Source organism: Octopus sinensis, unplaced genomic scaffold (assembly GCF_006345805.1).
Source record: "Octopus sinensis unplaced genomic scaffold, ASM634580v1 Contig17162, whole genome shotgun sequence".
In the NCBI taxonomy this organism is placed as follows: domain Eukaryota; kingdom Metazoa; phylum Mollusca; class Cephalopoda; order Octopoda; family Octopodidae; genus Octopus; species Octopus sinensis.
The window spans coordinates 8,079-22,500 of record NW_021834846.1 but is presented as its reverse complement, the minus strand read 5'-3'; the positions used below and the strand labels follow the sequence as shown (position 1 = coordinate 22,500).

At 37.1% G+C, this 14,422-nt stretch overlaps 1 protein-coding gene across 3 annotated transcripts in view; it reads left to right on the top strand.

Moving 5' to 3' along the window:
* The window catches only part of LOC115231018 (E3 ubiquitin-protein ligase MIB2-like), a 31,928-nt gene extending 18,016 nt beyond the window's left edge, over window positions 1–13,912 (top strand). For 2 of the 3 annotated variants that reach the window (XM_029801114.2, XM_036499916.1), the window contains exons 8-12: window positions 1,228–1,278; window positions 5,687–5,737; window positions 8,278–8,328; window positions 10,525–10,596; window positions 13,454–13,912. In XM_029801114.2, coding sequence (XP_029656974.1) covers window positions 1,228–1,278; window positions 5,687–5,737; window positions 8,278–8,328; window positions 10,525–10,596; window positions 13,454–13,659 — 431 coding nt within the window. In that variant the 3' untranslated portion in view covers window positions 13,660–13,912. The remainder of the gene's footprint in view (window positions 1–1,227; window positions 1,279–5,686; window positions 5,738–8,277; window positions 8,329–10,524; window positions 10,597–13,453) is intronic. The other variant, XM_036499917.1, reaches the window with a different exon arrangement.
* The last annotated feature ends 510 nt before the right edge of the window (window positions 13,913–14,422 follow it).

Genomic DNA, 14,422 nt, shown 5'->3' with positions numbered 1-14,422 from the left:
AAAGATGTTCCAGGTGTCTTTTTCTCTGTCATATTATGTCTCTCACTACTCCCACTAAACATTGTTCTTGTCCAATTAGAAGACTTTGTCACACTTCAAGATGGTTACTTTCTGCAACATAAAAATAATAAAGAATACTGAATTATAAATGGTGACTAAATACCAATAAATCACCAAGGTTCTATCAGTAAACACCGACATCTTGTGTGTGATTAGAGTGATTAATGATTTATCAATATCTTCGGAAGCTGATAATTAAAAACAACTGCATTTATATGAATATCAGAGTGAGCCTTTATAAAATAGGAGACTCAATAATAAAATCTCAACTGAGGGTTTAGGGGCCAACATTAGAGAGGGGACATCAAAAGGGTGGGGAAACTTTGATTGATGTATAGATTAGTATTCCCGAGTATCAGTTCTTCTGAACCGTTTCAAATATTTTCACAGCAATAATGTGTGGACGACAAGTTTTATGTCGTTAATGAGGTTTTGTGTGAATGTAGTGTGTTAATTTAGGACACGAGATATCACTTCCTGTTAGACCTGATGTCACTTTCTGTTCGACCTGCTTTATTCAGGAGGATGAATGACGTTGAAATATCTTCAGATATTTCCCCACATCTGATTACATTCTGGAGAACTGTGATGTGGGTAATTAAAATTAAAGATTAATAGTAGTAACCAATAACAAAGAGAACAGGTATATATATATATATAATATATATATATATATATATATATATATATATATATATATATCCTGAAGTGGTGTTTCGTGCTTGGGGTTGGATCTTCGATGCGCAACTTGGTTGACATTTGAATTTAGCAGAAGATGAGACGAATATTGATTAGAGATCTCTGGAGGTGAAATGACGATGTCTTGTCAAAGATCTGGAACAAACATAAGAAAACCAAAACGAAACTAAGAGAAAATCTGTTGTTATTAGGGGATAATTAAACGAGATAATTTCAGAATTGTTAAAATTGTTGGATGCCTTAAGAGACAGAGAAGGGTTGTTAAGTGTAGTTTATGCTGTTGTGGACCTAAATTTTGAATAATTACATTGTAATACTGTAGAAATTATACAAATGCTCTCCAAAAGCATGATGGTCACCAGTTGATCAATGATGATAGGATTGTCTAACAATAATAAAACATCGATTATTAATAATGATAAAGACTTTTTTTCTACAGTGTTTAAAACATGAAATTGTTTATTTCAGAGGGTCCAAAGTCGTCAAAGCCGGAAGTCCAGATGTTGGCAGAACCACCTGGTGAGTAGAAAATAACTGTACCTAATTATGTTAGACCATATTACTCCATATGAAGCATAGGGTTGGCTTCCCGGTTCCCCCGGCTTATATATTCTTCCATGAACAGGACGCTAGTCATCATCATTCATCATCATCATTATTTAGCGTCCACTTTCCCTGCTAGCATGGGTTGGACGGTTCAACTGGGGTCTGGGAAGCCAGAAGGCTGCACCAGGCCCAGTCTGATCTGGCGAAGCTTATACGGCGGGATGCCCTTCCTAACGCCAACCACTCCGTGAGTGTAGTGGGTGCTTTTTACGTGCTACCGGCACAGGTGTCAGACGAGGCTGGCAAACGGCCACGATCGGATCGTGCTTTTTTACGTTCCATCGGCACAGAGGTCAGACGGGCGGCACTGGCAACGGCCACGTCCAGATGGCTCTTTTACGTACCACCGGCACGGGGGGCCAGGTGAGGCTGGCAACGGCCACGTTCGGATGGTTCTTGTACGTACCACCGGCACTGGTATCACAGCTACAATTTCCATTGATGTTGATCGATTTTGATTTTGATTTATTTCGCTGTAAAATTACATATTTTCGCCAGCTGAGTGGACTGAAGTGTTGGACATATTTTAATCACGTGATTTTGACTCAGAGGATTTAGTAACGAGGATTTATGTGGACTGGGCAGCCCTGATGTGCCTAACTTCCCCAGTGAATGATTTCCTTCAAACCGCTGAAAATGTGTTTGATACTCTGCATCAACCCCATTTCATAGCAAAGACTCAAACTAGTCTCCTTATTCATCAGAAAGATGATCTGACATCAAATCAAGCAACAGTATTGTCAGACTTGGCAGAAAATTATAGTTTTGTAGTGAAGGATTCGGTGCAAGGGTTTCATTGGAACAACTCCCAGGCCAATATATTCATCCATTCGCGATCTGTTATCAGACAGGTTCAAACCCACAATGCACTTCAATCTGTGTCATAGGAGAAGAGGTATGAAAAGCTAATTGAAGAATGCAGAGAACAGGGATGGAATATCGAATATTATCACCTGGCAGTGGGGGCTAGAGGCTACATTGAAAAGAAAATGACAACGCTTTTCAAAAGAAGATTTGTTTTTTTCTAGCCCCGAGCTGCGTAAACTAATAAGGAGAGTACAGGAAGCGGTCGAAACAGCCAGCTTCTATATATGGCTGAAGCGGGAAGACCGAAAATGGCTTGAAAGTCATAAACACGCCGACGGGAAATAACATCATTAGGTGAGACAAGCTGACTGACCGGCGACGGTCGTTTAGAAAAAGCGCGGGCTAAAACTACGCGCCTTCACTAGTCAGTTAAAGTGAGATAGTGTCACGTGACAACTTGCTGGGGCTGCCCGCTGGAGCCTGCCGGCAGGTATTTGGGGTGTAAGATTTGACAAGACAGTCAGTCACCGGCTGACACTCGCTGACGATACATCGAAGAGGTCAGGGAACAGAAGAAAGAAGAAGAAGAAAGACATGCACCCAACACCAGAGCTGAAGACACCTCCGAAAGGGGGGGGCGCCACGTCAAAACGGTAGAGGAGTAGGGGCCGAAACAGGACGTGGTTCCTCCTAATGATGTCTTGAGCTAACTGGATCCTATAAAGGAGCAGTTGCGGTAGCAGACCACGGAACACGGTTGTAATTCCTGTTTGAAACAAGACAGCACCATAGTGCATGCTTTTATTACGAGGGTGATATCGCATATAAAGACAGAACTTCCATTCATAAACCATCTCCTGTACTTCAGTGTCGGTGCAACCGACCAATACAAGAACTAGAGACGCCAAACAAATCTCTGTCATCATCAGAATGATCAAGGACTTGAAGCGAGTGTAGTTTTTCTTGCCATGTCATGTGGAAAAAAAGGACATATGAGGGAATCAGTGGATGAAAGTGTAGGAAGTGTAGTAATGAAGAAATGCTGAAAAGCAAGTCTAACAGCCACGGAAATACATTTCACTCAAAGGTGCAAGGGTATGGCTGAGCATGTGCAAGCATTCCAGAGGTAATGTTCTTTGACATGTCGGCAGCCGATGTCATCCGAAATGAAAACAGCTTCGACTTACTTTCACGATTCAGCAGCTCAGTGAAATTAGTTGGCACACGATCCCATCACCGCTTCGTCCCTTCTTCAAGATCTGATCTTCTAACGAAGAAGATATCAGCTGATGACAATTTCACTCTTTTAGGTGAGGAGAGGCCAGCATCTGAGCAAGATATTTCAAAGTTAAGGTCCTGAAAATATGTTATTTTTACAATATGTTATTTTTACAATCAAAAATACAAAAACGTATAATTATGATCTAATTAGATAATTGTCTGTTAATATGTAATCAATGAATTGTAAATCAATAACATCTCAAATTGTAATTAGGAGTTTTACTTTAATACCATAAGCATTTCAGTATGAAAATAATATGATTTAAAATATAAATTTTTATATGTAAAATAAGATCCTTTTACCAAATAGGTTTATATCTGCCCTTTTGTTGATATTGTGTTATCATTTTCAGGGGAGGAAATGAGGCGAGTATATCGACGCCAGTACAAAACTGGTACTTATTTTATTTACCCTGAAAAAATGAAAGGCAAAGACAACCTCGGTGGAATTTTAAACTCAGAACGTGAAGACGGACGAAACGCCACTCGGCATTTTGTTCGGCGCGCCACCGATTCTGCTAGTTCGCCGCTTTAATATTATTAAATAATAGATAAGGTGACCCCTGGCAGAATCGTTAACGTACTTAACTGCATTTCGTCCGTCTTTAGGTTCTATTGCTGGTCCTGTCACTTTTATTGACCTTGTGTGATAAAATTTCTGTCAGAGAACTGTGCAATTTTGTTAAAAAGCACATATTGGAAAAATAAAATTAACTATGAAGAAGTTAAGAAGAGACTTTGAGATTTTGAACGAATAAAGTGTAGATGTATACAATCTTGGAGAATAAGTTTCGATCCATTGTTGAATAGGACACATGGTGAACTGGCAAGTTGAAAATTGTCAAAAACGCGATTTTTACACTCAGAACGAGTTTCAGAGGCCTCTAAATATCATATTGTATATTGTGAATATTCTTATCATAGGTAGATCATTTCTCAAACTGTAGAACCTCCACAGAACTTAGCATCTTCGAGTAACATCCTACACCTTATTACTCTCTGTAGTTTTACAATTTTCCTTGGTTACATGACCACATCCATACGAACTGTGATTATCGTCCCTATGTTTCAGTATGTTTTGATGGTATTGTGTTTTTGCTTCATTTCATAGGAAACACTATGTTGTGGAACATTTCTGTATACGTATTTGACACTAATTAGATGCATTTTATAAAACATTTTAGAAACATTTTCAATTAGTTGACGTCAATGATCATTAGTGACAAATGTGGTAAAACAGTGATGGTGGAATGGGGTGTGAGCAGGGTTTCATATTTCTTGTAATGTTGTTACCTACGACATCAGGAAGATGGTTTCTGTCAGGTAAATATTTCTACAGAGGTGTCCATTTCGTCCCCTCAGATTTGATTGAACTGAGTTCTCAGCCCATTCAGAGGCACCGCATTGATTAAGGGGACATCAAAGGAGAGACGAAAGTTTGGTTGATATATAGAAGAAGGTTGTCAGAGATATCCTAGAGTTTTCAGAATCACTTCCATTCTACCATTTCAGATCTTTTCACTGCTATAATGTAAGGATGAAGAGTTACCTGTAGTAGAGTGAAGTTTGTGCAAGTGTATCCTCTTTGAGGACACCTGTTATCATTTTCTGTTCCACCTGTGTAGAAGTAATCTTCACTCACCTTTATAAACACTGCTCTATTAAGGTGTTTTAAAGCATTTCATGCATCAGCTGACATTCTGGTGAACAGCGATGCAGGAAGTTGAAAACTAATCATTACATGCAGTAATGTTTAAGAAGGAGATCAGGTTTGAGTGTTTATACAACTTAAAGTGGTGTGTGCAATGTGTTAATGGTTAGATCATGGATAACCAGACTGGTTGCCATTGGAATTAAGCAAAGCTGAGAATAATGTTGGTTAGAGAAGGGCAGAAGTGAGGGCACAATTTCACGTCATATGTTTAGTGCAGATATAAGAAAGGAAAGACAAACCTAATCAAAGATTGGTGTTATCAAGTGATAATTAAATGAAATAATGACACAGTTGTTAGATTATGTCGAATGTCTCAAAAGATAAAGGAAATTTTGGAAGGCAGTGTAAATATTAAACTATTACATGGTAATCCTGTTCAAACTATAAACATTCTAACCAAAACCATTGTCTTCAACAGTTGATTATCTATGAAAGGAATCCCTGATATAAAATATAGATTATTAATAAAGATAGAGAAATTTTTTTTAAATGTTTGAAACTTGGAAATATTCATTTCAGTGAATCGAACATTTGAAGACAAGGAAATGCAGACACTGGCTGAACCTGTTGGTGAGTATAAAATAACAGCACTTGATTGATTTCTGTAAGGTTTATTCTCTGCTGAACTATTTTGATATCAGAATGATAAAGATCAGCTTCCATTCTTACCTGTCAATGGGAAGTTTTAGCATTAAACTAATCATATTAAACATATCGATACTATTGACATTTCATAAAGTATCCAATCAGGTTAGCACGGTTGGTGAAATGGATAAATTAGAAGCAAAATAGATTTCAGGTTCTCTTTTGGAACAGTCAAATAATATATGTTGTGGTTTAACAGGTGAAGTAATGACAAAGGTTTTGTTTGTTTTATACTCTTTTACTCGGTTCAGTCATTTGACTGTCACCATGCTGGAGCCCCACCTTTTTAGTCGACCAAATTGACCCTAGGATTTATTCTTTGTAAGCCTAGTACTTATTCCATCTGTCTCTTTAGCCAAACTGCTATGGTACGGGGACGGAAACACACCAGCACCGGTTGTCAAGCAATGTTGGGAGGACAAACACATACACACATACATACATATATACATACATACATATATACATACATACATACAACATGCATACGACGGGCTTTGGTTGGCTCGAGGCTATAGTAGAAGACACTTGCCCAAGGTGCCACACAGTGGGACTGAACCCAGAACCATCTAATTCGTAAGCAAGATACTTACCACACAGCCACTCCTACGCCTGTATTTTTTAAATGTTTACTGACAAGATATTCTTGTTATTTTACCTGATGTCTCTCATAATCTGGCAGACTTGCAATGAAACGGGTTCCAAATATGACCACCCTCATATTTTTCACTGATAATAAATCTATCATTGCATCCAGTAAACATTGTCTTTATTCAAGTGGAAGACGTTGGTTTGCTGCTCAGAAAACCGTTGTCTCTTTCCTTTTCTTCAAACTTCATAGAGGCTGTATGATACAATACAATCAAATACATTCAAAGAGACATCGGACGGGTTGAAAGAAGAAAGGATAGTTATATGACTGAAAATATCCAGAAGACTAGAATCCGGAGAATGTCTGTGTGTGTAGAACATGTATTTTAAATCTGGGATACCATATAAAAAGCAAAGAAGAATAAAAGGGATTCGGATGTAGTATGGCTTGATCTGGCTAATGCTTATTGTTCTGTACTACACACATTGTTGATGGAAACAAGGAATTTCTTTCATAAATGGGAGGAGATTAAGGATCTGATGAGGAGATGCTATAACAGTTTCAAAATGTGTTTCATAGGATAAAACTTCACAAAAGACTGCCAGGTTCTGGATCTGGAATAACTGTAGGTTGCACAATATCAGTTGGTTGGTGATCTTTATAGTTTTGCTAATTAGATTAACAGAATGTCCAGAAGAAATTGCTCAACGGAAAGATATTCATGGCTGACATAACAATACTAACAAGAGACTAAAAGGATATGCAAATAGTTCTGGTTAGTAGACTCGATAGAGTAAGTACTTAGTCAAGAATGTGGTTTCAAACAAATAAGTAATGCAGTCTATAATTTGTGAGAGGTCAGCTAGAGCAAGGGAAGTTACGAACGGCAGGAGAACTCATGCCAAAAGTTAAAGACAAACCAAAAGTTAAATATGGTGGTACGCTATCTTGTTGACTGATATATGGTGGGGCAGTGAGACCATGGCAAAGCTGAAGATGGACAGAAAACAACTGATAATTCAAAACTACTAAAAACAATGCAAAATTTCATGTTTCCAGTTCGATTTTGTTTATATATTCTTCAGAATAAATTGTTAATTCTCAATTTGGATATAACCTCTTTGTAATAATGTGTTGTACATGAACAGTGATTTTGTTGTTAAGGAGGTTTTGTACAAATGTACAGTGTTTCAGGATACCTGTTATCGCTTACCTCTCCACCTGTGTAGAACTAATCATTGTTCACCTGAAAAAAGTCGCTTATTAAGGAGGATGATTGACATTTCCTTAATCAGATGATATTCTGATGAAGTGTGATGTGGTCAGTTAAAATTAAAGATTGCCAACAGTGACCTTTAAAAAAGAGAGCGTGGTTATGTTTATCCTACCTGAAATGATGTGTCATGGTTTTGTGGTCCGATTTTTGAGGACCAATTTGGTTGTCATGGAATTAAGTAGAAAACGAGAAGAATGTTGATTAGTGAAGTCTAGAGATGAGAGGACAATCATGTCATAGATTAGATTAAATATAAGAAAGAGATTAGCAGTGTTAACAAGGGATTATTAAATGAGATAAGTGCAATGTTGTTAGATTATGTAGGATGTCTTAATAGTGAGAGGAGATTGAGGAAGGTCAGTCTATATATTGGGTATATTACATGGTCCCATGGTAGAGATTGAGGAAGGTCAGACCTATATATTGGGTATATTACATGGTCCCATGGTAGAGAGTGTAAAAATGCTGACCAAAGCCATATTACTCACCAGTTGACCATTGATTACATGAATGTCTCACAATAATAAAATACAGAATTATTCATAAAGATAAAGAAATTTTACTATGAAGTATAAAACTTGGAAATGTTTATTTCAGTGCGTCCAAAGGTTGAAGACAAGGCATCCCAGACAGAGGCTCAGCCACTTGGTGAGTATAAAATAACTGTATCTAATTGACTTCTACAAATTTTACCTCCACCTGAACTACATAATTTGTGTGAATCACTGAGAAGCGGTTCTATTGCTATATTTCATTCGAATGGTTAGCTACAAAGTAATTCTGTTCTACTACAAATGCAGGAATATCCAATAAATGGATTTTACAGAAATAGGGAAACATGAGACACAGGAAAAAGATCTCATACGATAAGGAAAAATACAAGAGATAAAATATAAAACCTGAAGCGGTTCGCTCCCCTTAAGGGGAATATTCTCACTTTCTATCATCTCGTTGCCATATTGTCATTTCTCTCTCTCTCTCTCTCTTACTATGGATGCATCTACAAGCCCATTGATATTACTGATTTGAAATTTAATAAAATGACCAGCAGTGTTGGCGCTGTTGGTAAAATGGCTAAATTAGAAAACACAACAGACTTCATATTGTCTTTGGAATAAAGGAAAGCAATTTGTCGTTTAAAGGCAAAAACAGATGAGATAATGAGAGAGCTTGTTTGTTGTACATTTTAATAAGTTTCCTAATTGTTGTTGTTGTTGTCGGTCATTTTTAACAAGGTGACTAAGTTGAAAATTGTTACAAGTGTGAACACACTCTCTTTTTTTCACTGATATTAAATCTATCATTACATCCCCTAAACGTTGTGTTTATCCCAGTAGGAGACTTTGGTCTTCTGCTGAGACAATTGCTCTCTTTCTCTCTCCTCAAGATTGGGTGCAAGATACAATGCAATCGATTATAGTGTCTTCATCATCGAATTGGCTGGGTGGTCACTATCCATGTCCTTATTCAGAATTACTGTCCACCTCGATTGCTTGAGAAACACATCTCCCTTAAACATTCCACCTTTCCTATGGTAGTATGCCTTTCTTAACACCAACCACTTTATAAAGGGTCCTGAGTACATTTTAATGTGGCAAAAGCACTAGAAAAAGATTTTCGTGTGCCCAACATTGGAACTAGAACAACTGCAGATTGCACAATATCCGTTACTTGGTTTGCGCTTGTTATGGGGATGCTTTTATGGGGATCGGCAGATTTATCAGAAGAAATTACTCAAGGGAAATCACTTAAGAAGGCATTTATGGATGACATAAAAATAAGAAGAAGAGATCAAATGTTTATACAATTAGTTCTGGATAGACTGGATGGACTAATTACTCGGTCTAGAATGCTGTCTAAAGCAAATACTTGATGCAGTCTGACATATGTCAAAGGTCAACAGAAACAGGTAAGGTTCAAAATAATAGGAGAAACTATGCCAAAAGTTAAAACATTAACTTGAGGACGATGCTACAATCCCACATTGTCTAATAAGAGTAGAGGCATTGATGTCATTGCAGAAACCGAGGATGGGCAATAAGCATTTGCCAAGTCAAAACTTCTGGGCAAAAACAAGATTTGGTGCTTGAAGTTTGATCTATATCACCATCTTGTTTATATATTCTTGAATATCACTTCTTTTGTACCTTTTCAAATATTTTTCTTTTGCAATAATCTGTGTATAAACATTTGCATGTTTTTAAAGGTGTTTTGTGCAAGTATACAGTGTTTTAGGACCCTTGTTATCACTTTCTGTTTCACCTCTGTAAAACTAATCATTGCTCACCTGGAATGAAAGCGGTTTCATTAAGGAGTCTCAAAATATTTTATGAATCAGATGAAATTCTGGTGAACTGTGAGTTGCATAGATAAAATTAAAGGTTAAAACAAAGAAAACAGGTGTGTGTTGATCCTACTTCAAGTGGTATGACATGAGTTTGTGTCAAGAGCATTTATGACCAGCATGGTTAACACTGGATTAGTGAAGTCTACTGATGAGGGAACAATGCTATCTCATAGGTTTAGCCCAGCTATAAAAAAAGAAAAGAAATAAAAGGTGTTAACATGTGATAATTAAATGAGATGAATGCAACATTGATAGATCAAGAAGGTTGTCTTAATAGAAAAAGGAAGTTTAGGAAGATCAGTCTATTTTGTTATGGACCTAAACATTGAGCCATTTTATAAGACCACTGTAGAAAGTATAAAACTGTCGACGAAACCTATAGTGGTCAGCAGTTGGCCATTGATGATAGGAATGTCTTACAATAATAAGATATAAACCATTAACAGAGATAGGGAAATTATACTATGAAGTGTAAAATGTGGAAACATTTATTTCAGATATACTAACGCTAGAGGTGAAGCATCTACATCGGGTGTCCAAAAAGTTGGCCGGTAAATGGCAGCAACTTGGTGAGTATAAAATACCTAATTGATTTCTATAAATTTTGCTTTCAGTTAAACTTTTGACTGAGAACAGATTCCATTCCTAGTTTCCAATTGAAAGTTTAGCTATAAAGTAAAGATATCACTGAAATTTCATAAAATATCCACCGAGGTCAGCACAGGTGTAAAATATTTGAATTAGAAGATACAGACGAGTTAATATTGTCGTTTGTAAAAGGGGACTCAAGAATAATGGTGTTAAAGACTAAACAGGTGAGTTAATGACAATGTTTTAGTTTGTTTACGTTTTTGGAAAGTTCACAGATTGGTTGTTATTGTTGTTGTTGCTGAGGCAGATATCTGTTTTAATCTGGCAGAGTTAAGAGGGAAGGTTTCCAGATGTGACATCATTCTTTCTCTTGGATGAAGAGGACCACATTATCGAATGCAACCTTTTTAAACACGAGAGTTTGCATTATGTGTGACATGCTGTGTTCTCTTTGATTGTAGTTCTTTAGTCCCTGGTCAATATATAGTGCCAGTCTCTATAGAAAACAGTCCCCCATGGTTGACTGTGTCCATGGCTGGATTGAACTCAGTATTGTAAATTAATGAAACTCACGTTAAAAAAAAGAATCTCATCCGAAATTTCAAACTCAACTTGATTTTGTTTATCAATTGAAATCATTTCACTCTTCTTTACTGGAAAGGCATGAACATCACAGTATCCCATTTCCTCTTGTCTGAAAGTTTAACAACATAAAATATCATTTATACAATATTCCTATTTTTTACAGCAATATCCCTATCGTGGTTCGTAGACTGAACCAGAAGAGAGATGTCTTTACCAGAACATTGAGCTGTGTGGGGGGACTAGATTTGAACCTTTCACCCCTGACTCAAGAGGTCGTAACATTATCCCCTCAGTCAGCTGATAGAAATGATTTATCTAAATTAAGAGAGGACATCATTTGTGACATTGCTAATTTGTTATTTCTCTGGCAGTCATACAAAATGTACCAGTCATATACTGGGGTAAAAATCAATCCATTAACACCAGTCCAATATAATCAACATCTTACGTTCATTTCTCCAAGTTTGTATGTGTCAGACGACTTCTCCCACAGTCGTTGTGGTTGTTTGTCAGGTTTAATCGCTTGTTTTCTTCCACTTGAATTCCAGGCACTTCTTTATCCAAATTTCATTTACCATATCCCTTCTAAATCTATACTATATTGTGCACTATCACAGATTCTTCTGAGACCCAGTTTTCCCTAACCCCAGGTTTTCAACACATTAACATTACACTTCTAGTGATGTATGCTCACCTCATTTCTTGCCAGTTTTCCTGCATCCTCTACATTAAATGCAACATTGCACTTTACAAATACACCTCATGCAATCTCTCCTTCATTTGGAGACAGAATCCCTTAGTTGCCAGTAGACATAACAGTTCCCTGTACATTTTCCATCCCATTTTTCCTCAAAGTACTGCACTTTGAGAATAGACCCCCACCCACCCACTTCTAATTATGTCTCTTAGGTTAGAGAAACTATATGTCTTTCATACTTGTTCTTACTACAAACTAATCCCGTGTATCTGCTACTTGAAAAGTCCTTCCCCAACCCTAACCCGTCCTCCCTGTAAACTTGCCTGTGATACCACTGCACCTATTGCGTACATTAGATATACTATATAGAATTCCTATTAACCCCTTTTCTCTCCCCTGCATATAAATTGTGATAACTTTCCAGATGATGTAGATGTTTGAGGATGCAGGGATTCTTTCAGGACCCAAGTGTTGTAGGTGTATGGTGTAGATGTTCTGTTATTGCCTACAAACTAAAACTCTTCCCATTGCTTTGCTTACTCTTGGGCCTCTCCTGTAGGAGATTCTTTTGAAATTGTGGCCTTCAGCCAGTGAAGGAATTCCTTTTTAGGAGTCAGTATTCCAAGACTAACTTTTCAGCTGGTATCTTCTATAATATGTGATATGTACCTAACAGTGTTATATTTTTACTTTGTGCCGTTGAAGTCATTCCCCACTTTCGAGATATTTCTGAATTTTGATAATCTTTAATTATTTACTAATCATAGGAGGGACCACATCACAGATGACTATTTCAGTCTTTGAATATGGGATGTTATTAAAACGACTGAAATTGAGTTCCTCTGAGGAGTCTCTGGAGTAACGCGTGCAGCTTCGAAATTTGGGTATCTCTCCAGGTCAAACGACTGCTTCTCTGCATTGAGAGGTCACAGCTGCTCCAATACTACCGGCATGTGATTAAAATGTCTCAGGAAAGAATCAAAAGAGGGATTCATCGAGCTGAGCCAACTGACAGAAGACCTGGGGCTAAACCAAGAATAAATTTTTGCATAAAAACCATAGTTTCAATTGGTTGTGCTTGGAAATTCTCTCAGAATTTCTAATCAAGGTTACTTTAGATAGAATCGTATGAAGGAGGTGCCTGAGGACTCTACCCTTATAACCCTCCTATGAAGAGAGGGCAAAGCATTTGAATGGATAGATGAAATGGTGTAACTATTGGTAGTCTTTGTTGATTCTTGAGCTTTTCGTATACTGCTGCCCACACAAACACTTCCCCTGCCAGTTGTTTACCAGAAGATTTGTCATGTATAACTTTCAATTTTATTCGATCTTTAAATGTTTTCTCCAATTCCAGCTTTTATTTCAACTTGTTTCTTATTTTTCTCAAAATCTTTAGAAACAGATAACAATGTCTTCTATTTTCCGTCTTTCTTCAGTATTTCTCATTCGTCTATTCACATAATTTCTTTGTCAGATCTATAATTTACTGTTCACAGGTTTTATATTATCGTTAATGCTTTTGCAATTATTTCTTATTGTATCTTTTGCAGGAAGGGAATTAGATATTACACAAGATGACCTGGAAATCATCAAGATTGACCATTCGTACAGTGTTATGGAACAAGGCTTTCAGATGCTTCTCAAATGGTTTCGAGGTTGCGATCCAGCGAAACGTACACCTCAAACATTAAAAGAAGCTCTTGACGAAACCGAATGTTACACGGCAGCTGAATGTTTATTATCAGACTTCAGTTGAATTTCTTGTAAATATTGCTGTTGTTTAACCCCAAGTTTACCATCACCACACACAGGCATATGATTAAATGCCTTCCATCCAGGACCATCATGTTTTCCTTGTCTAATGTGTCATTCTTTAAGATGATAAGTGATGAATGGAGTAGGATTCGGCTACTAATTCTAGAAGATCTAATTACCACATGGAGATCTCTTTATTTGTTTAGCTCCCTTTTTGTTGGAGATTAACTTTGGAAATAAAGATTGAAATTTCATTTGTTATTGGTGTTGTTGTTGTAAGCCCCGGCATCTCCCTAAATACTTCCATTGTTATATAAACAGTTTAAATATCCTGTGAAATTTTCCCAAAAAAGGAAAGTGTAATTCCATTTTGTGAAACTTACTTAAAATGTATATTTTGCTGTCAAATAGAACCTCCTTATAGACACGATTGTTAGTAAATATACAGTTTCTATTTCTCTCAGCCAATAGTTTTACATTAGGCTTCATCCAAACTCTAGAAAGTGAAACTTACAGCTGACCACGGGAGAAGAATTGTGTTGGAAGATATATTCCAGTTTGTTTAAATGTCTGTTCCTGTGCTTTGTTGCATGTCAAGGCAAAGAGTGGTTCCACAGGAAATTGTTTGTATGGTAACTATGAATGGGAACTCCATTCCTTGAGACCCATTTGGAATCCCTGAGATTGATCCTGCAAAAGAATCACAAGCAACCCCGGCAGCAATAATAAGATCTTGGAAGCAGATAATAACGTAGCCTGTGTCA